We start from the raw sequence: 25,961 nt of genomic DNA, 5'->3' as shown, positions 1-25,961 counted from the left end.
TTTTTTAACTACACCTGTTATTTCAATTAATTACCTTCACGAGTTCCGTATTTTAATTATCTAATGGCTTCTCGTTTTTCATTGAACTGTGGAGCTACACAGAGGGAGGGAAGGTTCGTGAAGTTTCTCTCCTTCTCCACGTTTTTCTGCAGGCTGACGTCACCGACAGCGGAGCTGCGTGGCCTCCAAACAGCAGCCCTGGCGCTCGCATTGCGATGACGTGCTCGCTCCACGAGCGCCCGTGTTCACGGCGCAGGGGGGGCGCTTTCTGGAACATTACACCGGTGGCTTGGATAGGTGGGGCCACGCGGGAGCATGTAAACAAGCAGTGTTGCGCAACGCGCACGTCCGAAACTGCTATCGGAGGCGACGCTAGTTTGAAATGAATAAAACGGGCAAAAATAAATAAGCTGAAATAAAACGTAAACAAATCCAGCGCGTGTGAGGGAAAGCAATGAACGCACAGTATTGTATTACGCTGTCGTAAACTTTAAAAAGGCTCGCTTTATGTTACTTTTTTTTTTTTTTTTACGCGTTTTTCTTTTTTTTTTTTTTTACGTCATGAGCGTTAAGACGAGCAGAGAGCACCTGTAGCGTCGCGGGGTTAACATAAGTCAAGTTTGAATTCACAGCAGCTCTCCGTCGTAACTAAATACGACCAGCATCACGCGGCTCTCTGTGATGTTACACAGCATTTCCACTCCGCGCGCTGGCGTAAATAATATAAACTGCGCAGCAGCCTGCTCGCCGTCCGCTTTTTAAAAGGTACACCCCCCACCGCCCCCTTTTATTTATTTATTTTTATTTTTTTTTCTTCTTCTTCCCATTTTACTACAACTGCGTAGGCTCCCCCAAAACACGGCCATGCCGCAGCAGCTCCGCCGCTGCACAGGACGCCACTCGGGGAAACTTTGGCGCAGTTCCATTAAAATAACGAGTTAGTTGTAGTGTTTTCTTTACGTAAACCACAGCCTTGTGTTGTTGTTGTTGTTGTTGTTGTTGTTGACGGCGCGAGGACAGAGGTTGGTACATTGAGATGCATTAGCATAAAACAGCAGGTTAATTGTGTTATTTAAGGGGGGGTGTTTGTTTATAAGCAGGAATGTTTCTTACCTTTCTGATTCTCTTCTTTGTAATTGACTCGACAGCGAACACTTGCTCTCCAATAGATGACAGCTCCATCGCGACGGTCCGAACAGGACGCAACTGGATCCCTGCTTGTTTACTTCCCGACGTGCGGGAATAAAGTAGTTTGGGGGGGAAGGAGGATGGACGAATAATAATAATAAGAAGAAGAAGAATAAAAAACAGAGCGCTAAGTGTTTATCCACGGCTCCCTCCGAGAGTCCTAGTTTTCTTTTCTTTTTTTTCCGCTAAGCTTCTGCGCCTCCCCTCGCTCAGAAACTCCAGCCGCTCTCCTGCCTCACTTTTTAAAATCTGCGACACATGAACGCTGGACAGCGCGTCGCTTTAACGCGGGCGCGCCCCCTTTCTGTTGCGTAGAGGGCCAAGCCCCCAATGAGCGTGCCCGCGGAGGAGGCGGGAGCGCGCGGAAAATTAGAGCAGAGTGCAGAGGAGGGACAGAGGAAGATGAGCGAGGAGGAGGGTCAACAGACAAGGTTACCGAGGGATTAAAAAATAATAATAGTAGAGATATTCTAAAGATAAAATGTTTTTATTTGATGCTTGATTGTAAATGTAGTTTCACTCAAAAATAAAAAAACCCAACAAAAAAGTTTATGCATTCCTTTCCTCCCACATATGTACACCCCGATCTAAATAAAAATAATTTATTTTCACGGTAAGAATGTCTAAAATACCTCCAAATAATTTAATATTTGGCTGAGGTAATGTAAGCAGACACCTAAATGTTTTAATTAAGTTATTCATTAATAAAAAAAACCAGCAGTTTTTATTAATGCTAAATTATTTTTTACCCCAAACAAAAACATTGAAATAAAAGTAACTCAAGCATTTCTTAATTTATTCTTTACTTTTTTTTTTGGCTTAAGTTATGTTTTATAATCGTCTAGTAAGAAATCAGTGACTTTGCGGAGTATTAATATGATGATGACTACAGAGAGGGGTCATGAGGGGTAACAGTTCACCCCTATAAATACGCTGACCTGCTTTGGAAACGATGCCAGGAAAAACTCTGTCCTACCATCAGAGATTTTGAGTTTTCCTAAAACTACTGGGATTATAAACCCATCTAATAAATAAAAGAATATGTGAAAAAGCACCCCACATCCAGTGATAAGTACAGAGGAGGATGTGTAATGCTGTGGGCCCGTTTCTCTTCTAGCAGCTCTTGGAACCTTGAAAATAGAAAATGGGTCATTACTAGGTATTTAAACAGGATAACCAATATTTGCTTTACACAACTTTACCACATGCAACTACATGTTAACCTGTCGTGTGGCAAATGTGAAGATAAAGAGAAATAATGAGTTTATACAGTGTATAGCATCCATACTGAGGCTTATTTTAGGCCTCATATTTAGAAGAATCAGTTTCACTTTGAGCTCTGCATCAGAAATCCAGCAGGATTATTTATGCGTACTAATCCTTCAAAAATACAAAAGAAACAGATCGTATCCGTCCCGCCGCGGCTTCAAAGACCGATCAGTGAGCGACGTGAGGCGGCGCAGTTAAAACGGCAAACTCGCTGAACTCGCCAGCCAAACAGCGAGAGCTCATGTATTTTTATGTAACACAAGTGAAGCCGGCAAAGATCAGAATCTGCAATGGAAATGACAGCACTGCCTCACTTCTTCTTCTTCAGTGGAGATGCCCGGCTCATGCAAGCATGTTTGATCCAAATATGGAACAAAAATGGGTAAAGAAACAAAAAACTGACCAAAAGGCTCAGATATATCCCACCCAGAGACACGAAAACTGGAATTCAGGGCGGCTCCAACAAGGACTGCTGTTCACAAGCACTTTTTCAACTTAACACCTGATTTGTAACTGGTCCGGTTTCCTCAGTAGAATCATGTGAATTAAGAGCCGGAGTGAGGCTCCCTGCCGTCTCCCTTTGGGGGGTTTTGTGGCTCGTTTCACGTAAACCTCCCTGTCACTCGGCACATGTACGCGGTTCGCACTCGCTGCCGATGGTTCACGGTCTCCTCTGCACCTGGAAAACTCGCATCGCTTACGGGCACCGGATGTCATGGTAACTGTTGTTATGGAGACTGCAGAAAGACGAGGATGACGCAGTAGGAAGAGCCGTCGAACAGCTGAGGGATGAAAACAGATTTATTGACCTCTGACCCCCTCCCCTCCCTCCTAAATCTGCAGTGGCTCAGTCAAGACGTTTTGGTCGCTTCCATCTGAACAGCTGATGCTTTCAGGGAAACAAACAAAAAAATGATTGTCTTCAAACCGGCAGCTTCTGCTCTGCGTTTTTGTGCTTCTGGTTGCCTTCCTCATGGCAAATAAAAAAGCTCTTGCTCCACAGTTTGCAATCTAAAGACAAGAGGCATAAACACAGCGAAGCCTGGTGACCTCACCATGACATCATCAGTCATTCTGGAAACAAACCACAGGGATTAAGAGGAACTTTACTCATCTCTTTGCAGGCAGAGTTGGCAATTAGAAACTCAAGAGTCCAAATATATACATGTGCCTTGAGACAAGTGTTTTTTAAAGTTTTTTATTTTTTAACATCTGGTCGGCAGTGAGGCACTAAATAGGAGAAGCCCAACAGATTTGATATATATGAGACATTGCTAGACGTTGTTTTGGGTTCATTTCAAATGTAATTGGACGCAGAGATGGAAAAGAAAGGGAGAAAAGGTGCTTTTCTTGAGTAGAGAAAAAAGCACAGAGATAACAGAAGTCAGCACCGTTGACGTCTGCCTCAGAAAGAGAGAAAACAAAACCAAGAAACCACAATAACAAACTACTTATGCATATATGATGACAACAGTAACATCATTGGGAAGTCCGCTGCTGTAGGTGGTACCACAAGAACTGCGGCCCGACTGAGAGCGTAGCTGACAAACACCTGAATCTGTGTGTGTTTTAATTTCCTTTAGCAAGTTTCAGACAATCTAAGCATTTTTTTTTTTTTAAATCTCAAGAAAAACTTCTGGCATCATTTTGGCTGGCTGTTTGACCTCCCCGCTCTTCAGAAAGGCAGAACTCACGAAAACTGGTCGCTAAACAGGTACACTTCATGTTGTGACCATTCCAGAAGCTGGTCACCTCCCTGTCACTCGGCACATGTACGCGGTTCGCACTCGCTGCCGATGGTTAATATTAGCTTGCTTTATTCATTTCAAAACCAATTTCGGCTTGGGATCGCAGTCCGGTTTGAACACCAAACTGGCAATTTTCAGTAATCTTACCTGAGTCACCTCTTTCAGACAAAACAACATCAGGTAGAACGGTCAGGAAGAGTCCACGAACCACCAGATGCAATTACGCCTGCTATATATTAGCATTCACTAACTAACCCGGTTTTAAAACTGACTTTGGAGGACCTGGCCAGGCTTTAACACCACCCCAAGCCTTCAAGCACAGAGGCGACAGCATCATGCTGAGGGTCCTTTGAGCTGCCAGTGATGCACACAAAGGCAAGTTCACTTAAACATGAACGGGACAACGTTCCCAGACATTCATCGACGCTGGTTTTGGAATAAATACAGAACCTGGAAAGGTCTGGGACCAAGATTTATTTAAAAAAAAAAAAAAAAAAAAAGATGTGAAAGAAAATCTGGAAATTCTAATGAAATCCACCAATTAAGATATGAAGCGTGCTCAGATTTCCACCAGAAGACAAAACAAAACGCAGTTTGCAGGAACATTTATCCGAATACGAGTGCGATATTAAGAGGTTGCATGAGCGGTTTTGATTCTAAGTTGATTTTTTTTTTTTTTAAAGAGCTCAAATTTCTTTTTAGAAAATCTAATAAATTCATTTACTTCATCGTGAGGGAATAAGCCCCAACATCTTCAAAATCCCTAAATAATAACGACATTCACGCGTCTGTAAACTTCTTAAACGATGAAAACAGGCGCGCTGCTGTCGGGCAAGTATTTCTGCACAATGACAACAAACAAACAAACAAAAAATAAAAGAAATGATTCCAGTAATTCCTATCGGGACATTTCGCTGCACCCTGGGGTGTTTTTGTTTCCTTCCTCTTGCCTTTTCCGTAGTCACCCTGCAGGGATGCGGCGCCGTTTGCTTCCCGTCAGTGAAAGCTTATTGCCTCCGATTCAGAGAAACAACACGACCCGTCACATGACTCGTTTATCTGCCTGGATACTCCTGTAATCGCGGAGTCGTAGGAGCCGGTGCGGCGAGGGGAAAGGGAAAGGGAAGAAACAACACGGACTCCCACCCACGTTATGAGTCACGCGTGAGTCATCAAACGTGCCAGTAAAAGGCATCGCTGCATATTCTCTGGAAAACCAACACAACTACAGAGAGCAGTAAAACATTACAGCCTCCCCCTGCCGGGTATCCGTTTTTACTTCCCTTCCTTTTTTTTTTTTTTTTTTTGGGTTTTGTCCCCGCTCTGATTCCCGCGGGGAAATCACCACTTAAAGTGGATCTCCGATGAAGTGAGGAGGGAATCATTTCTGGGAATGCTGTCCCAACCAGACCCTGACGAAATTTAAAGCTCCACGGAGATCAGCGGATACTTTTAAGATGCGGCGCAGTTGCAGAAGAGTTTAAAGCCCTACTTGTAAACTTCCCTACTTTTTCTTTCTTTTTTTTTTTTTTTTACTTAAGTGTGTTTAGTTGTAGATTTTATGTGACGGTATTCAACCACTGCAGTTATCGCTGCTTCCAAAAACGACAGTAACATCGAGAAAAGTCTTACTTTAGCATCAACTTTCAAGCTTTGCCACTGCTTCTCAATTGGGTATAGGTCTGGACTTTGACTGGGCCACTCTGACACATGAATGTGTTCTTATTCAAAGGCGTTTCATCTGAGTATTTGTTGTATGTTTAGGGTGGTTGCGCATGTGGAAAGGTTAAAGCCTGACTGGTAGATTTACAGTTATCATCACTAAACCAAACATTCGATGTCTGATAGGATAAGATGCAGGCATCCCTCAAGGATAATAAATAATATATATGTATTTTTTACATTTCTAATTAAAAATGGCATGTGAAATACTTAGCATTTTTAAATAAACGAGAGAGAGAAAAAATATATACATAGTTTTGCATGTTAAGTATCTGGTTTCAGTGAGTCTAATGACTGGGCATTTTTTGCAGGGAAGTCCAAAACATGAACTCGGCTGCCGAGTCAGGGTCAAGAAGTTTGCCCAACGCTGACACACTGAGAGCTGACGGAATATCTCGGGCTTTTTTCCAAGTTTCACAGACCAAAACAGCAAAAACCAAAAGCAAAAGGAAAAGCGCCACAGACTCAAAACAACACCCAGCTTCCCCAAAAAGCAAAGCCCTGCCTGTGTGCAAAGACAGAAACGTTTATCATCGTCAACCAGGCTTAAAAATAAAAAAAAATAAAAATACGCAGAGCTGACCATTCCTTTTTAATGGCTTTGTGTTTTAATAAACGCTTCACGCGTCAACAAAAATAACACGACAGTAAAATACTTCTCTGGTTTAAATTATTACTAGTAAAAGTCAGCATTTTAAATAAAGTATAGCTAATTACACCTTCAGACAGTCGTGACCTGCCTGCCTTTTATTTAACACACTTCTCCGTGGCTGGATGGGGGGAAGGACACATCCGATCCAAGGGCCAGCAGAGAAAAGCGAACAATTAACTTGTTGAGCATCTTCAGAGTTGCCGTGGTTACAAACACCTACAAGTTTTTAAAAGTAGTCCAGCACTGTCGTGTGCGGCGCTGAGTCTCTCCCTGGATGTTTCCCTCCGGCCATAAAAGAGCCTCGACTTAACAGTTTGACTTTAGCGAAACAGGCTTAAATTCCCCTTCTTAAAAGAGTTCATCGTGCATCTAATTTTGGTTCTGATTATTGTCCTCATAAGGTTAACCCTCCCCTCCTCTGTCTTTCAACTCCAGGGGTAAAAAAAAAAAGAGTTACGTATGACACATGAAACCTTGAGCTGTCCTCAGAGAGGAGATCGGATCAGAGCAGAACAAACAGAGTTTTAGTTTCTCTTTCATGCCATTGTTCAGAGGCGCAACTCTGCTCTCTTAAATCTGTTTACAGCCGTTGGTCCTGCAGTCGAACCTGTTTTCACTTTACGGGAAGAGTTGCGAAACCAGGGGACGTCTACCTGCTGCGAAGAGGCACTTGATAAACACGCTCGTTATTGTCCACCGCAAAGCAAAACCGGTGGCGTCTTGACGACGTCACGGCGCTCCGGATCCGGTCGGTCACCGCTGAGGGCAGGTGACGCGGGTGTGTCCCGGCATGTGGCAGATGCCGCAGGTCCGCGGTTTCCTCGCAGCGGGAGCTCTGCCGGTGGCGCCGTCTCCTGCCGTCTTCCTCCCCGTCTTCCCTCCGTCTTCGTTAAATGCGTTAAATCCTCCACCGAAGGAAGACGAGGAAGGAGACATGGAGAAGTTTGATTTTGCTGCTTGACAAAAAGTGCTAATTGTAATCTATTGTAATCTATCAAGTAATGCCTCACAGAGGCTGATTATATGTGGTAAAAATATTTGAGCTATGCAAATCTTTTCCTCCACTCCACAATTATGCAAGCCTGTCGCAATAAATCAATTAATCGCATGACAAACTAAAATTACATTTGCATGATTGATTGTTTGTCTCTCTCTCTCTTTTTCTACCTGGATGACAAAAGTCTTCTGCCTGGAGCATTTGTCCTCAACTTATTACTTTTTTTTGAATAACTATTTTGTTTATAGAGACATTAGTATACATTTGATTTGTTGTTTCTGATATTTTATTTATTCATTTTGGATATTTAAAATGTCTTCTAGCTAAATGATCATCATAAATTGCTTGCATTACTTAGAGCTGGACGATACGGCTGAAAAACGTATCACGATATAAGTGTTTCACACCAGTCGATATCGATAATTATTGCGTCGTTTTCTGTTTTGAATATCTGAAATACTGCCAAACTGGTGGCGTGACGTTTCATGTTTTTCCACATCGTCCTCCCCAACTGTTGTACTTATTTTCTCCACCATTGTTGTTTATTTCTAATTAGAAATAAACAATTTTATTTTTTACGTCATTGTGTCATTATTAGGCACGATGACGAAGCATGAAACTGCTGCTGCGCAAGTTACTCAACAGGTTGTTGCTAGGCAACCAAAGAGCGAGTGAGTTAGTTAGCTAGCTGTGAGAAGGTTGAGCAGCTAAAATAACAATAATGCAAGAACTCATTCTCAAAGATGAATAAACTTTACATTCTGATGAACCTTTAACACTGGAACTGAAAGACATTTTAAATATCCACAATAAACAAACAAAACGGAAACAAAAAAATAAAATGAATCATGAAGCAAAACTGTCCTTCAGTTTTATAAGGGCTGGTTGAGACCAGATCACCAGACTGAAGACTTTTATCATCCAGTTTTTGGTAGAAAAAGAGGAAAACAATAAATTATGCAAGTGAAAATTATTGAGTTTGATTTAATTTATCATGCGATTAATTGATTTATCGATTATTGTGCCAGGCCTAATCACATGTCTATCGATATTATTGATTTATTGCCTTACCGTTATCAATATATCACTTGAAAACGATCTCAAAACAACATTATTGTTTTTTTCATGCTTTAACTTCTGGGACAATTTATCGTCCAGCAAAACTTGTTATTGTGACAGACCTGCGACTGTGCTCTGTTGTGTGTTGATACATGACATAAAATCCCAGTAAATACACCGTGTTTTGCTGTAACATGACAAAATAGAAAAACATTCATGGTGTAAATAATGTCTTTGTAAGGCACTGTTTACTGTAAGCATGTTTAGTCTCATGGCTTTTTTAAGAGCCCAGACAAAATGTGAGACAAAACGCTTTGGGCTCAACAAATTAGTTGCTGTCTGAAGTGGTACACGTCCATGGACTTTGGTTTACTGTGTGTGTGTGTGTGCGTGTGCGTGTGTGTGTGTGTGTGTGTCTATGCGTGTGTTTATATCTGATGCAGGACTAGCTTCGGTTTCACTTTTAACAAACCGAAACTTTTAGGGGAATTTTCTGCATACCTCTGTCTCATTTTGATAACAGATGCTATTTAGATAAAGATCAGGTTAATCTTAGGACACACTGGGAAATAAGGCTGTAGATTTATAATGCCGATTACTAATACTGAAAGTGGAACCGTGTGTGAGCCTTGCCTGGTGGAGGTACGTTCTCATCAGCCCACTGGAAGAAGCCGCACTGCTGGTCTCTCGGCTTCCCGCAGGTGTGGAACATGCGGCCCTTGTTGGGTCCGTCCTTCTGCACCGTGCGGGTCACGGCGTTGTCGTTGCAGTTGCACACGGTGTGCCCTCTGCCGCCTCCGGACGTGTTCCCGAACCCCAGCGAGGCCCTGGGAGCCTGAGGAGACCTATGCGCCGACAGCGGGGGTCCTCTGCTCTGCGGCGGCGCCCCCTGCTGATTCGGCTGATCCGCCCACAGGAAGAAGTTGCAGGCCCCGGAGTTGCACTTGTAGAACTGGCGGCCTTGGTTGAGGCCGTCTTTGCGCACCGTCAGGAGGAGCGCGTCCTGGCCGCAGTTGCAGACGATCACGTCGCTACTGGCTTCCACGCGGACGCCACTGCCACCTGGTGGAGGTCTGGGCTGGTGGGTCCAGGCGGGAACAGGAGGCATGGAGGGTCTGGGCGGTGGCGGTCTCGGGGGCCTCGGAGGCGGAGCATCATCTCCTCCTCCTCCACTCCATCCTGTAGCATCTCCCGGTCCTCTGCTTCGTCCTTCTCCTCCTCTTCCTCCTCCTCCAAGGTACTTGAGGTCCAAAACCTCTCTGAGCGTCTCGTCGCAGCCACCGATGCAGCCAACAAATTCCAGAGGCATCATGGGAGGAACGCTGCCTCTGCGGAACTTAAACTTCAGCCTGAAAAAGTCGGGAAACACAAATTTTGCTCAAAGTATAGAATGAAAAAAGAACCACACTGCACACGGTTTTTAATTATTATTATTTTTTACAAATAATAATCAGAAAACTGCGACTAATCATTTCAGCCGTACTCAGAAGGTCAAAGCTGTTGACATATTTTTATGACCTAACCCCACTTTAAACTGGATTTCATCAAGACGTATCAGAGTAGAAGGGGGCTAAACACAAATGCACACCACACTTTTCAGAAAATCTTGTATCCTGTTGTAACTAGTTTTGCAATGCACTACATAAAATATGTAAATATTTTTACATATTTAAGACAAAAGACAAAGAGTAAACTGTCATCAAGAGGCAAAACATGCACTTTATTCTCAAGACCGTCCTTCATACAATTAAATAGAGCTGTGCAGCATTACAAGAGGCCTTAAATTAATAAACTATTAATAATTAATAAATACTATTAGGATCAAGCATACTGACGCAGTTTCAGAGGTGAAAAACCACTAACTGGTTTACCAAGGATGAACTCAAAGTTCTTCATTTCAAAAAGTCTGTAGTAACATAAGGCTTCCTCTTGTTCTGTTTTTGGGATTCGTGTTTTTTATTTTATTTTTTAAACAAATTTTAATAAATCTTTTTCTTCCCACAAATTTAATGCAAAAATTAATCATTCTAAAAGATTATCCCCTGATAAATTCCAGATTAAATGAATTATTCTTTTAGAGTAATTCACATTAGGTGTTAAGAGAAGAAAAGATTGGAATACCGTGACATTTTAAACGGTTTGTTGTAAGAGAGTGCCAGCCCAATTAATCACGTTTGTATTTTAGCTTCAGTTTTGCTATTGAATATTATTTTTGCTGCATTCCGCTTTGCAAGTGTTCAGTTGTTTAAGAGTTTTATTCCAGAATCAAGAGGAATGGTGGCGCAAACAGAAAGGTGATGATGTTGTCTTCCACGTTTAAGCAGATATAAATCTTAAAACAAACACAGGAAACTATTAAAACCGATCCTCCGGAATGTTACTACATACACAAACATGATTTAATACTTAATGATGTTTGTTTTTTTGGGTCAAAGCGATGGAGAGCCACCACAGGGGGCGCGGGGAGGAGGCTTGAACTGCAGCAGGCAGCAGATCGATGCGCTGGGCTGCAAACATTCACAAACGACGCTAAAACGGACCCGACCTGTCGTATTCTCGGCTGGTGCCGGCTGCAGCCAGTCAGAGACGCACGACACGATGAACGGATTCGTCTTCTGACCCGGACCCGGCTGAGGACGGACAGGAGTTATCCAAAAAGTGATTGGAAAAAAACAACACCGCTTTGAGAACAAGCGGCGAAGCTCAACTTTAAGCTCCGTGAAGCCCGGTTGCTATGGTAACTGGAGCTGGTGTGGAGCACTTTGGCTGACTCGGAGCGAGCGTGCCCTATATTTGGACCGAGCCGAGGCCGGTGCTCAGGGGGTTAACGCCTACTTGGGTAAACAAGAGTTCAGTCGCGGCTCTTGCAGCGGAAGAGGCCGCCGATGGGCTCCAGAGCTTCACCGAGTCGTCGTTGCCGTCGTCGTCCTTGTTGTTGTTGTCATGGTTCAGAGGAAACTGAAGGTAGCAGAAGAACAGTAGTGTAGTTCCTGCGGGGTTGAATCGTGCTGAGAGGAAAATGATGAGTTGTGCTTCCTCCGAAACATCCAAGCAGTGAGATGGAGTGGAAATCTTTTTTTTTTTTTTAAAGCTGTCGTTAGGCAACTTTTAAGAGAAGCAAGCAATCGCTGAACAAATGCTGTATAAAAAATGTTGTCGAAATAATGGCTTTCTGCTTTTTTTGTCACGATTAAAAATGTCTCAGATTCCTAACGATAGATTTGAGAATTTAAAGAATAAAAATAAAACTCCACCCTCCTGGTAGGTCATGTTTTAACTGTAGCTGCGTTTTCAGCACAGTTGTGTGCAAAGCGTTCTCGCTATTCAATGTCGAAACAACACAATTTCGGCGTTGCCATTAAATCAGAGAGGTAAGTGAAATCACATGTGAATACGTTTGCTCACGCGTTGAGTCATTAAAAAACATTCCGCTCCATCACCCTCCTGTCACTTCCTGCCGTCTTGTTTGTCTTTTTCGCCAGTAATAACATCCAGTCGTTCGTCACATGACTCGCAATAACGTTCAGACTGCAGATTTGCGAAATACACTAATCTCAATAAGGCCGACAAACCTGATCATTCAAAACATTTAGTCGTAAAACGTGAGTTTTTTTTTTAAAAATTGCCGTTTTTTTCAATAAAGCAAAATTATTTTAGTGATTCCAATTATGCGCAATTTTACAGCCAATATAAACGCAGCTACTGTGTAATCCGTTCTTTAGCTTGAATTTTACTACACACTCCCGAGCCTAATTATGAATGAGCAGAAGCTGTCTCACTCAAGGGTTTCCGCCAGTGTATTATAAGGCTGGCGGGCCACCAGGCTTTACTTGTGCCCCCACCAGGATTAGCATTGCTTATTTATATAAGTCTTTCAAAATGTTTGCATTTTTTAAGACTTTATAGTTGGTGTTCAGGTGTTAATCTTTCAATAACACATAATTATCAAGTGATATTTTCAAAGTTCATGTCAACTTTAAATATTGTTTAACTCAAAAACACGACGAGCCGCTGGATGAATGACTGCCCTAGCACCCAACCACCAGGCTTAACAAGTTTTTTGGGGGAAAACCTTACACTGCATTAAGAACAGATGAGGAAGAAATGAACTGAAATCCGTATAGAAAAGGGCAACAGGAGGCATTTCTAATAGTTTGGGACTCAAGTGAACCGCAGTGAGAGTCATTATCAGTGGAGAAAACATGAAACAACCTTTATGTGAATGGCCAGCTGACCACAATTACTCATCTATGAGGTCGCAAACAAACCCAGAACATCAAAGAACTTTTTGAGCTGCTTTTATTGTCTAATCAATTAATTGGTGCATTTACACTGTAATCTGCTCATAAATGTTGTTTGTTTTGAGTAATAAAAAAAGCTGGATTTCCCTGGATGTTAGTTTTAATGTGTCAGAACAGATTCCCCTTAATATAGCGGCACCTCCTGCCATTATGATCTTTTGAACCACAGCAGCCCAACAGGAAGCACAGGGATGTCCCCAAGCTGACACAAATATGGCGTCATACTTCCCCTGACGTATTTGTGTTTTGGAAAAACAACATTTGACGAAAACCCCCCCTCAATGTTTTGGACTTTCACTTAATCAGGTGACAGATCCAATCATCAAAAAACAACTTTCTGAATCTTGAGAGTGATGAGAACGTTGTGTTTATGCTATTAGATTCAGTCTTGACAGCTACTAAATGAGGCTCATTGTGGGCAACCGCTTTGTTAGGAGGTAAAAAAAAAGGCGTGCGAATCAGTGTTGCCACTTTTTACAGTGTAACTCTTCAGCGCCGGAGCTAAAGAGTCGCAGGGAGGCGTGGTGTCGGTACTCACAGGTGAATGGGGCTCGGTTGACATGTGGGACAAACCCCGTCATCCCTGCTGACCTCCAGCACCGCGTCCGGGAACCAGACGGCCGTCTTACAGGCCGGGAAGCCCACACAGGCCAGAAACCTACTGCAGATACACACACAGGAAACAGGCCAATTAGTTGTGTTTCATCTAATGTTGTCCAGATAATGAATCCAGCAGTGGGATCGCCATATTGGGCTTGTACTTCTTCACATTTTCCCATGTTACGTCATTGTGTTTTATAGACACTTTATGCTAGGACCGAGGACTGAGGTGGATCTATTTGGCAGAAAAGAAGCTGCAAAAAATGTTGTTTTCTAGATGCATAAAGCTGCAGCCAAAAGGTGCTTCAAACACAAATCCTCCAACATTATTCTGACTAATATTTGTAAAAAATTAGAAAACCAGACATCGTTTTCCTTCTGTTTCACAATTATGTGCTACTTTGTGTTGGTCTATCACATCAAATCCCCAAAAATACACTGATATTTGTGACTGTGATGTGGAAAAATGCTAAACAAAAACAACAAAAACGTTGCTTCTGGACTAAGATTGAAATTCAAACATGTAAGTTTATGTGGAACTATGGACTAGACCAGGGGTGGGCAATCCTGGTCCTCGAGGGCCGGTGTCCTGCAAATCTTAGATGTCTCCCTGGTCCAACACACTTGAATCCAATAACTGAATCACCTCCTAAGTGCAGTGAAGTTCTCCAAAGTCCTGCTAATGACCTCATTATTTGACTCAGGTGTGTTGAAGTAGAGATGCATCTAAAAGTTGCAGGAGACCGGCCCTCGAGGCCTGGAGTTGCCCACCCCTGGACTAGACGAAGGTTTGTTACTTTATTTAGAGTTAGTCAGTCCCTCTCTCTCTCTCTCTGTTCTCACCTGTTTCCCTCCCTCTTCTTCTTCAGCACCATGTCCCGCCCACAGTTAGGACACTTCCTGACCGGCAGCGGGACCTCCATGTCCAGCTGCTCTGCGTCGGGCAGCTCCAGAGCTGCGCCCAGGTACGGCGACAGAGCCTCGTCTAACCTGCAGCGACGAGAAAAAGCAGCGACATGTTTCTAGGACACAGCGTACGCAGGGCGCCAATCCGCTCCGTCGTCGTATAATTTAAAGACTAACTTCTTCGCCTTCCTCACGGACTCTATGAAGACAGCTTTGTATTTCTGGATGTGGTGCTGCAGAACGCTCCGCTTGTCCTTCCTGCCCTCCGACACCAGCTTGAGGTCGGCCTCCAGCTCGGCGCGCAGGTTGGGTTTCGACATCTCGTAGCCCATGGAGTTGTAACCTGGACGCACAATCGCCACGGGCGACGGCATGTTAACGACGCCGCGGTTCACGCAGCACATTGCGGCGCGGAGACGCGGGCGAAGTTACCCTCCACTAGTCCCATGCCGAGCTCCCCGGGGAGAAACCTCTGGTCCGCAGTCAGACCGACGTACATGCGACTCTTAATGGTCTCGATGTGTTCTGCGTGGGTCGCATCCGTTCCTGGAATACACACATTTAGTGCAGAAAATCACACACTACATTTTAAACAAACACGATATATGCCTTGTTTTTTTATAGCCACAGAAAGTAACCCTGGCACAGCCCTCTGTGTTAAGGATGTTAGTTTCCTGGCTCTACTGTTTTTATTTTCAGTAAAAATGTACAACCGGTACCAGTGCTTCTGTGTTTAGCTATCTCTTTTACAACATCAACATAACATCAACATTTTAAAACACTTTTATACACTTTAGTAATTGCTGCTTTTAACTCCCTACAATTTTCTTCCCCAAGTCAAAATGACACACTTTGGCAGATTTATATTCCCAGCGTTCTCAGTAAGGATTAACTCTGGGATTAAATGCCAACCGACGTTACATTTAAAGATGGCACAAATTTTAAGAGGACAAATAAAACTATATTTTAGCAATCTGCAAACAATGTATAAGTTCCTGGATGTGAACTGAACTTATTGTACTGCAATTAACTATGTGTTTAACCTAAAATTACATGTATTTTGACACGTTCCATGTAGTTGTTTTTTTTAATTTCATTTCTAAAAACTGTTATAGTAATGTAATGACATGTGGACCACTTTAAGAGTAGTGGCAGCATTGCTGCAGCTAAATGTGGATCCTTAATAAACTAAGCTAAGCTACATTATGAACTAAATTAAATCAAATATTTGGGTGTCAGTATAAAACTTTACCTTGTATTTATGGTAGATATTTCTACAGTGAATTAAAACCAAATACGGATGATCAGGCCAACTGTTTGAATAAAAGAAAACTAAGTTTGGTAATATAAACATTTTCCCCCAACTCTAATTTATTTAGTTTTTTCCGTACTTTGTCAGACTTTAAAACTATTTCCAACTTGACCCTTCCAGACCGAAAGGAGCGCCGACGGTACAACCAAATTTGCAGTAACGTAATTCCGCCACACTTTTGCGCAATCTGAAAAATTCCAACGGTTTCTGAAAGGGGAGACGTTGCGCTTTCCAGCCGGCATCGGGTTACTACGGTAATTTCACCCCCGCCGCAGCAGGGAGGGAAATTAATCTGAGGGATGCTCTTTTAATAGACGGTAAATTGCGACAATAACTTGCTAGATATTGAAAGTTTTAGTTGTTATGGATAAATGGGCAAATATATTACCTCAAAGGACATTTAAAGAAAAAATGAGAAATATCCAGGGGGACATTTGAAACTTGGGTCATAAAGGGTTAATTCCACACTTTCACAACTTTGTGGAAGATCCGTCTCTTTTCTCCCCGGAGAAAGTACCTGTGGCTCAAGAGCCACACAGCGTAACATTTTGTTTTTTTCTTTTCTAAGGCCCGATGCCTCTGTGTTTCCTGTATTCTTCATAAGAGAAGGCATCAGTAGCGCTATTGCCATAAAGTAATTGATCTATAGAAAGTACTCCTGCTTCTGCTCTTCAAAGTTTAGCGAGGTCTCACAGAAGCTGATGACATATATTTTTTTTTCATTTTAGACAGATTTACCGATGCCGTGCTTCTCCATCAGGGATATGAGGTCGGCTTCGGTCAGCAGCTGAGGCGGACTCGTCTGTCCGTCCACCATCTCAATGGCGGAGGGCTGGAACTGGGAGCCCTGCTCATAAACTGGTAACAGCTGAAAAACAAACAAACAACAATGCAATTTTCTTAATTAGTCACTTAGAGTAGAAGCGATCGGTACTTTCAACACAAAAATAAAAAGTAAGCCCACCTTTGTGCTCCACCTCTCGTACGGGTAGACGTCCAGGTAATTCCTTGCAATAATCATGAGTCCAGATGTGGAGAACTTCTCCCGAGCAATTTCTATTTCCACCACCGTCTCGTGCCCCAAAGCGTCCTGGGAAACGCAGGCCAGGAAGTGCCGCACAATGAACTCATACACACGTGCTTCGTTGCCCTGGGAAACGAGACACACAATCGAGATTTCCACGCACGTTCGACATGTTTCCATCGGTTTCTACGACCTTCTGGCAAAACTTTTACCAAGTCGGATTTCAACGTCGGTATGTTCCACAAAACAGCATTATACTTAATCTGGCTTCAAATTCAGAAGAGAATTAAAGGGCTGTTTAGTTGTTTTTTCCCCAAATTCGTTTAGCACCGGAGCTAATTCAGATCTGCTCTAATTTCACATTTTGAAGCATGATTGCTGTTCAATATGGACTGAAAAATTCAATGACTATTAAATAGATAAACTCTTCAAAGGGCAGTTTGTGATTTTCGATTTGTTTAATGCTTTTGTAAACGCTCAATCTGTAATGTCACCTGGTAACTGTTGGATTCACTTCAACTGGAAAAATTTAAATGACATAAAAGTCTAGTTATAAAACCTATTCATGTAATCGGTTTAATTTTTACACTCTTCTGCAGACTAACATTGTGAAAAGACAGTTTCATACCTTTCCCAACTTTTTAAGTCAGCCTAGAAATGTTGTTTAAATTCATTTCAGTTGTTTTATACGACGCTAACTCACATCAAATGTCGTCTCAAATAAGTTTATAGATGAAATATAATTGACTCAATTCAATCATTCCAATTGATCCTAGTTGTCAAACAATGTAGACAAATTCAAATTATTATGTAAATTGTTTACAAAGCTTCTCTCTCACTGAGCATGTGTGTAGCGACAGTGGCAAGGAAAAACTCAGCTTTAACAGGAACAAACCTCCAGCAGAACCAGAACCTGGCTCATTTGGAGCAGCCATCTTGAATGTTTGCATAAATACCACAAGGTTACTTCTACCGTGAGAATCTTATGTAACCTAAAAATTTCACTTGATTTTGCTACAAATAATTTCCCCCCCCAAAAACGAATCAAAAAGAAGAAGAAAAAAAGAAGAAGTAAAGAATGAAAACAAAAACGACGTGAACCAACGCACCTGCAGCGTGTTGGTGTACTTGGTGGGGTGTATGGGAGGGTGGGCCTGGTCAGAGTTTTTGCCCTGCCGTGGGTTGGGGCCCCCAGGCTGGTCCAGAACCCGCTGGGCAAACGTCCCCCACTCCGGACTCTGCGCCTGCTGCTCCACCAGGGGCGCCAGGGGAAGGTTTGCAGGAAATATGTTGGTTTCTGTGCGAGGATAGCTGATTAACCTGAACAGGAAATTAAAAAAAATTAAATAAAAATGCAGCGTCATGTCGTATTCGCACAGAGAAACGACGCTCTGCAAAACACCAGAAGGTCCCTGAGTGTCTATCAACGGGAAAGACTCTGACAGGCAGGTAAAGATGGAGGACTAATGAACTTAATGCTATACCCACCCTCGAGTATAAAGCTTTTCAGCAATCTTCATCGTCTCTTTGGCATTTATTCTGAGCTTCCTAGACGCCAGTTTCTCCAGTTCCTGCACGTCAGATCAACACAGAAGACTTTGCAAACAAGAAAACGATTCTTCATGCTGCGGCTTACATCATACGTGTTGCTGTTTGCTTTTATTATCTTACCACAGTGTCCAAAGGCAGTGGTCTCCATTTGCTCTTGGGTTTGCTTGTTACTGAGGTGACTGTTGCTATGGGATCCTGGAAATAAATGATAATATATTCTCTTTTCACGGGTTACTTTTGAACCGTATTTGTTCGCACAAGTCAACAAACATTTTCTAAACGGACCGCAGTGTGTTGTGTTAGCTGCAGGAGCTGCTGAGACACACCTCTGGATAAGTTTATTTGCATGGCGCGTTTCAGCAACAAGGCTGTTCAGAGTGATTTATATGATGAAAACAAAAGATAAGAACATTATACAGCAGTGGTGTAATAAGGAAAGCGATAAAAAGTTGGAATACAGACTGCAATTAAAGAGGTTCTGGTCATTGTTAATCGAAGGCAGGTCAGAAGAAGTGGGGTTTTTCGTCTTGATTTGAAGGCTAAAAACTGTAGCTTTGCAGTTTTCTGGAAGTTTGTTTGTGAGCATAGAAGCTGAAAACTGCTACTCCATGTTTGGTGATGAAGAGCAGACCAGAACCAGAAGACCTCAATGGTCTGGAAGGTTGATGCAACTAAACAATTCAGTGATTTATAAACCAGCAGGAGAATTTAAAGTCTATTCTCTGAGCTACAGGGAGCCAGTGCAGGGACTTTAGAACTGGTGTGATGTGCTCCATCTGCCTGGTTTTCTGCAGCTTTTTAGTCAGACCTGTAAAGACACCGTTGCAGTCATCAAAGCGACTAAAGATAAACACATGGATGAGTTTCTCTAATGCTGAGACATTAGTCCTCTAGTCCTGGAGATGTTCTTCAGGTGATAGAAGGCCGACTTTGTAACTGTCTTTATGTGGCTCTGGAGGTTCAGGTCAGAGTCCATCACTACTCCTAGGTTTCGGGCCTGATCGCTAGTTTTTAGTTGTAATAACTGAAGCTGTGCATTGACTCTAGATCCATAACTCTAGATCTATAACTCTAGATATATAACTCTAGATCGTTCCTCTTCAGGTCCTAAGGTAATAACTTAAATTTTGTTTCTAATCAGCTGGAGAAAGTTTTGGCACATCCGAACATTTATCTGTTCTAAGCATCTGTTCAGTGATTGGATGGGTTCAGAGTCACCTGGTGACATCATAATGCAGAGCTGTGTATCATCTGTGTAGCTATGGTAACAAAACTTATGTTATAACCTGAGCCAGTGGGAGCATATAGATATAAAATAACAGGGGTTCCCAGGGTTGAAACTTGGGGAACCCCACGTGAGACTAATGTCTGAGTCGATGAAAAATTACCTATTGACTCAAAGAAATCGAACCAATCAAGTACTGTACCAACCCAGCTGTCCAGTCCTTTAAGTAATATGTCATGGTCAGCAATATTAAGTGCTGCACTGAGGTTAAACAGAACCAGAACTGTGGTTCTCCCACAGTCTGTGTTTATGTGGATGCCACTGAACATGTTGACAAAGGCAGGCTCAGTGCTTTGGTGAGCACTGAAACCGGACAGAAAGACATCAAAGCGGTTGGCCATTGTTAAGGTACATCAGAGAGCAAACACACACACACACGCATACACACTGCAGGCATGAGTTTAATAAGCAGGCTCTGGTATCACCAGCGAGTTTCTGTAATAGCAAAATAAAAGCAGTCATTTGCAGAAAACTACATATCGTAGTAATTAAAAAAAAGAAAAATTGTTTTGAAAAGAGAAAATCTAAACAGTGAATGAAGGTTGGAGTCTAAAAGAGTGAATCATCCAGCGTTGGTGGCTCAAAAGAGTTTGACGGGGTTCACATTGAATGCTCGCAAAGTGGAAAGGAAACAATAAATAGTTTTCAATATTCTAATCTGAAAAGTGTGGCGTACATCTGTATTCAGCCCCCTGTACTCTCATGCTCAGTACATTCCTGAATTTCTAAAATTCAAGAACTGCGTCGGCGTGTTGCAGTTTCTCTGCTACGTCACTTCTGATTGGTTTTCGTAGCTTTATTCGTCATTTTCTGGTTGAGGCGTCACATGTTTGCACACCTCTGCATCTGGAAGGAGTATTGCTGTCACTTTTTTAAAACTTTCGGACAGTTATTATGATGTGTCACCGTGGCAATGTGGTGTTGCTTTTACAGCTGGGAGCAGCTGATTAGCATCTGAAAACGTCAAATAAACATTTCCTCGTCTTTCCAGAACATTTTATTGTGGAATATCTTCTCTGCTGCCCAGATATTGAACAGTTAACACGTCACGACGGTCATACAGCAACATTCTTCAGTCAGAGGCCTCTTCAGATTTGTTGAAACACTGACTGCTACTGGAGATCCTTCCTTCCCACAGCGTCACCAACCACAACAATTCCTTGAAGATGCTTGGATGATATGAGTTACGACAACATTTAATTTCTCTTTGTGATCAATAAAGTACTACAGGGGCAAATATTTCTCTATATGTCAGGAAAAATAAGAACTATTGTTCTCCACTATTTTCAGTACAAGGTCAACAGTGTTTGGTACCAGCCTAAAAAAGAATAAAGAAAAATAAACACTGTTCTTAAATGTAAATGCCGTGCAGTCTGCAGTCATTCGGAGCCTTGTTGCTGTGAAATGCAACAGCGGCCCAACCTTGAACAAACAGAGGTAAAGGAGTAATAGCCAGCCTGTGATGGAGTGAGCTCTGACCCGCTTCTGTCTTCCGACACTCGCAGCTCGCTCTGTGGGAAAAAAAAATAAAAAAAGAGCGAAAAGCTAGCTGAGTGATAATTACAGGGCTCGTCAGCCTCGCTGGGAAAGAATAAGTGTTTCTCTTGAAGACGCTCCCGAGTTCAGACGACGCCTCTTCTGTTCTGTCGTCAGTGGGTGAAACCACTCGGGATTTAGAGCTCAAACGCGCCAAAGCTGGATCAACGAACAGAACGACGATCCAACATCACACAGTCTGAGTACGGAAATCAGAAAAACAAACAAACGAACAAAAAAACAGGAGACCTTGAATCTACAAGATGCTCTGGGGTGATACCAAATACGGTTTTGCTACCAGTTTTAATTACAGTGTGATAACATATAATTATTGGTGGGATACGTCCTTTATGTTGCAAGTTATTCGCCCGTTCTGTTTAAGATGCGTTGCCGTGTTTTCGGATTGTTGTTCTGGTGAAGCTGCTGGGCAAACTAGCAAACAGCTAAAGATGCTTTGGTATAAGGAAGTGCAATATGGTCAATGTTATTGCGATATTTAAAATATATACACATATACTGTATATTTTAAATGTATATATATATATTTTTAAAATATACATATATACAAATGGTCAGTAAGGTTAGGATTGCTACTTGCACTGATATACAGTACAGACCAAAAGTTTGGACACACCTTCTAATTCAATGGGTTTTCTTTATTTTCATGACTATTTATAAGGCAAGAAATCCCACTTATTAACCTGACAGGGCAGGTTGACCTATGAAGTGAAAACCATTTCAGGTGACGACCTCTTGAAGCTCATCAAGAAAATGCAGAGTGTGTGCAAAGCAGTAATCACAGCAAAAGGTTGCTACTTTGAAGAAACTAGAATATAAGGGGCATTTTCAGTTGTTTTACACTTTTTTGTTTAGTGCATATTTCCACATGTTATTCATAGTTTTGATGCCTTCAGTGTGAATCTACAATGTCAATAGTCATGAAAATAAAGAAAACACATTGAATTAAAAGGTGTGTCCAAACTTTTGGTCTGTACTGTATATCAGTGCAAGTAGCAATCCTAACCTTACTGACCATTTTGCAGCTGTTATCAATAATATGGAGGACAAATCTTGCCAAGATTGACAATAAATCTAGAAATAAATAAATTGCTTGTTAAGGTGTTTAATGTGCCAAATAATGCTTCCAAAAACTGAAAAATTAGAACTTTCCAAACTTATTTGATTGTACGGTGTAACATAAATTTGTCATTTTCAGCAGCAATAATTTTAACATTAGAACTATTTAATTATTAATTTGAATTCTAATCTCAATGTTTTATTAAGTTTCATTTTCATTTCATAATTTGCTTTCTCATTTCTTTGATGTTTATTAATAAAATATTTTCACTTAATATCAAATTTTACTTAATTAGTTTTTTTTCCCCAGTTTTTGTATATTTTCCAAATTTCATGTCTTTCCTTCAATATTTGAGAATAAATATGAAAAGAAAATCCAGCCTCCAGATGTGCAAAACCCAAATATTGACCCTCTAGAGCTGAATACACGTGCATGCCACACTTTTCTAACTTTATTTGTAAAGGTTGTTGAAGCGATGTATAATTTTCCTTTGATTTTACAATTAAGTGCTCCGTTGAGCCGGTCTATCAACTAAAATCTAAAATATTAAATGAAGTTAGAGAGTTAATGAGACTCAATGTGCAAAAGTTACAGGGTTATCAATGGTATAATCAATACCGTGATTATGCTCTTAACCTCCCCACCCCCCAAAAAACCATACCTCCATGCAGATCTGGTAGAGCACCAGACAAGCTGTGTGATGGAAGAGACGGTTTCTCTTCCAGCTGAACTCAACACTGTCCTCTTCCACCTCATGGAGCACTGAGACAAAAGGCAGGTTTTATAGCTTTAATCCAATCAACTTTTATTTCCGGTACGGGAATTCTTACCTTTGATCTTGTAGAAAGTCTCGGGTATAAAAGCCTGAATGGCTTTGAAGCGCTCCACCACAAATCCCAGGGTGGGAAACTGACAGCTGCCGTATGAGATCAGCTGATTGGCCAGAGACTCGGGGAAGATCTTCTGCAGGCGAAGCGTCTGGAACCGGGTAAAGGACGCACCTGACGACGATCAGAAGACAGACGGACAAGTGGAATGTCGTCAGACAACTTATGAGTTTCAGTCGTTCTCATATCTTCCTGCTTAACAGAGCGGTCGCCGCCTCACCTATCCGCAGATCCAGCTCCTGCCGGACATCGACGGCGTCGCTGACGTTGCAGTCGGGCTCCGTCAGCGTCTCACACGCTCTTCGAATCGAGTTGGGAGTGATCTCCGAAAACTTCGCTCGAAAGATTTGCAAATTGGGTTTTACTAGAGAAAAGAAATATATATATTTTTTTTAGATATTAGCAGACAGAGGAATAATGTGCAAAAGTAGTTTGTGGATAAATATGAACCTGCTTTGCAAACGTCAATGATTTCGAAGCCAATGTTTTCTCCCTCCCGGTCACAGTCAGTCCAGATGACCAGCGCCTGGCACTGCCTCGCTTCCTTCTCCAGAGTCCGCTACCAAAAATTAAACACAAAAATTTGACCTTTTTTAATTATATAATCAAGTCATGTTATATCAATTTACAACTTAAAAAAGCTTTAATAACCAAATGAAAACAGTCCAGGTGACTTTCTGAGATTTATAAGAGATGATTATTAACCACTGACATGAGATGTAGGACCGAAATACAAATAGTTGCGTATTTTAAGCTAGTTTTAGTTCCACTCTACATATTAGTGGTTAATAAAGTTTTATTTGATAAACTGTAGGATAAAGAGAGTCAGTTGCTCTGAGTATAAATCCCATTTCTCTAAGTTATGGTATTGTCACATATTCTTCATTAAAGTCCAGCTTTTTATCAGCGCCCTCTAGAGGTGACTGTAACAGAATCTTGTGCCAAGACTTTAAAAAACAAATTATGGTTACAAAATCAATTTTGTAACAGTTTCTGCTGTATGTACATATGTTGTGTAAAGTTCAGGATTTTTCCTCCAGTGTTTGGAGTTGTTGCTGTGCACTGTGGCTCAGCTGGCAGCTGGCTGAAGCAAGGCTCCTCTTAACGCTAGGTGATATGGCTTAAAAATAAAATCTTTTTGTTTTTTTTAAACCAATTTTGATTTTGGATGTTAATAAATTTTTTCCTCACTTTTTAAAAAAATGCTGTAAATGACAGTAAATATCTTAAAATGGCTTTTACTTCAGCAATTCCTTCTGAGGGTTGACCTGAAGTTGTAGTAGAAAGTAACTGAATCAAGATGGCAATTGAGTTAAAATCACCTTGGATACCCAAGAAAAGCATCGGCGAAAAAAACCCAAACAAACATATTTTCCAAAATTTAAATAATCAAAAACAAAATATGTGATTAATCAATCTAATCAATGTAATGCCCACCCCTAGTCCTATGCCTTTTCTTTCCTTACAAGACAAATTTAAATGAACATAGACAAACATCGGCTATTTAAAGAAATTAAAGTGACATGCTTTAGTGCTTTGTTTTTCCTCTCAGTTCCAGCCGTACCTTGATTTGAACCATGTTGTCCGGGCAAATCTTCTCTACCTCTGCATCAAACAGCAACACGGGACTGCAGCTGTGCCTTGGAAGAGAAACGACAAAACTTCAAGTGTTAAAACGGAGGGTTTTCAAATGGAAACCCTTTCCGTTTGAAAACCTATGCCTATAGGCATAGGTATGCCTATGGCATGCCAATTGGCATACAATTGCAATTGGTATGCCATTGGCATACCTATAGCAGGTATGCCTTTGCCATAGGCAAACTTGCCATAAGCAACTAAAGGCATATATTCATTTCAACTTACCATTTCTGGAAAGGCGCTTTGAACTCCAGACCCAGCAAATGGCCTGACACTGAGGTCATTGTCACTGTCACATTCTGAGATGAGGACAACAACCAGAGAAATCAGAGAGAATCACAATCAGATATTCAAATGCATGGTTGGTTGCTTACCTGGCCAAAAAGATTATATTCATACTCATATATTTTATTGAACTTCGAAAATCCTTCTCTCTGCAACAGAGAAACCCATAATGAGCTGTGCTGGCAAAGAATAACAAGTCAATAGTGTTGTCATTACAAAACAATGGAAATAATGGGAGCTTTCTTTTACTTTTTCTGAGGTTATATCAGATTACAGTGATACCTAAAAGCTTCAGTAACAGTGAAGGTCTGATCAGCGGTGACTCACCCTCCTGGCTCTGCCGCCAGACATGATCTCAGAGATGCCTTTGGCTGCATCGTTCTTCTCGGCCACGCAGAGGACCCGCTTGATCTGAGCTCGGCTGCGAATCATGTCTGCCCCCTGCGCCGCGTCCGAGCACCAGCGGCTCCGTGTCGCCCAGGAAAAGCCCGTCCTCGCCCGCAGTAGTCCCGATCGAAGCGTGGGTCTGCCGAGGAGGTGCGCTATCAGCATGCCTGGCCCGCTGTCACATGAAGCAGCAGCGGCTGCCCTCGGACTCAGCCTCCCCGGTTCTGCTGCTCTTCCGCTCGGTTAGTATCTTAGCTAGCAGGGATGTGCTAAAAGCATCGTGGCAGCTCTCAGAAAGTTTCTCAGACGGCTAAAAAGTTTTCTCCAGCTAAACAAATTAACTTTTAGTTTATGGAAAATCGATAAAGAAAAGAAAATGAACAGAAAGTTGTATAGACTGGTTGATATAATGAACCGATTCGAGCCCAGTCAAAGTGACACAGTTAGCTTTGTTTACAAAATCCGCGCCTGACAGTCAAAATTACCGTAAAGGAGACCGTAAACGTGTCGTAAAGTCCCCAGTGTCGTAAAAAGTT

At 41.9% G+C, this 25,961-nt stretch overlaps 2 protein-coding genes and 1 long non-coding RNA gene across 3 annotated transcripts in view; 1 reads left to right on the top strand and 2 right to left on the bottom strand.

Annotated features, from left to right (window-relative positions):
• Positions 1-1,454, bottom strand: part of cbx7a (chromobox homolog 7a) — a 5,470-nt gene extending 4,016 nt beyond the window's left edge. The window contains exon 1 of the mRNA XM_028042430.1: positions 1,114-1,454. Coding sequence (XP_027898231.1) covers positions 1,114-1,182 — 69 coding nt within the window. The 5' untranslated portion in view covers positions 1,183-1,454. The remainder of the gene's footprint in view (positions 1-1,113) is intronic.
• LOC114160061 (uncharacterized) overlaps positions 1-13,546 on the top strand; it is a 20,841-nt gene extending 7,295 nt beyond the window's left edge. The window contains exon 4 of the long non-coding RNA XR_003598705.1: positions 13,417-13,546. This is a non-coding gene — a long non-coding RNA (uncharacterized LOC114160061). The remainder of the gene's footprint in view (positions 1-13,416) is intronic.
• On the bottom strand, positions 4,700-25,961 carry top3a (DNA topoisomerase III alpha). The gene is made up of 19 exons (XM_028042429.1): positions 25,366-25,961; positions 25,128-25,187; positions 24,979-25,052; positions 24,680-24,755; positions 23,566-23,674; positions 23,336-23,479; positions 23,059-23,229; positions 22,890-22,990; positions 18,450-18,524; positions 18,267-18,349; positions 17,888-18,098; positions 16,719-16,904; positions 16,493-16,622; positions 14,875-14,988; positions 14,620-14,785; positions 14,380-14,526; positions 13,475-13,597; positions 9,270-9,984; positions 4,700-7,491 (listed from the first exon to the last, which is right to left on the bottom strand). Exons 1-19 carry the CDS (start codon positions 25,588-25,590, stop codon positions 7,333-7,335), a joined length of 3,069 nt encoding a protein of 1,022 aa, XP_027898230.1. The 5' UTR covers positions 25,591-25,961; the 3' UTR covers positions 4,700-7,332.

The sequence above is a fragment of the Xiphophorus couchianus genome, chromosome 16, assembly GCF_001444195.1.
Source record: "Xiphophorus couchianus chromosome 16, X_couchianus-1.0, whole genome shotgun sequence".
Taxonomy (NCBI): domain Eukaryota; kingdom Metazoa; phylum Chordata; class Actinopteri; order Cyprinodontiformes; family Poeciliidae; genus Xiphophorus; species Xiphophorus couchianus.
This window is presented reverse-complemented; position numbering and strand designations above follow the sequence as displayed.

Excerpts from the sequence above, each read along its gene's own strand:
- top3a (XM_028042429.1), bottom strand. The coding sequence starts at position 25,590 with ATGCTGATAGCGCACCTCCTCGGCAGACCCACGCTTCGATCGGGACTA. Across the intron at positions 18,350-18,449 it reads CACTGCCTTTGGACACTGTG|GAACTGGAGAAACTGGCGTC; the intron begins GTAAGATAATAA and ends TCTGACGTGCAG. Across the intron at positions 18,099-18,266 it reads GAAAAGCTTTATACTCGAGG|GTTAATCAGCTATCCTCGCA; the intron begins GTGGGTATAGCA and ends TTTCCTGTTCAG.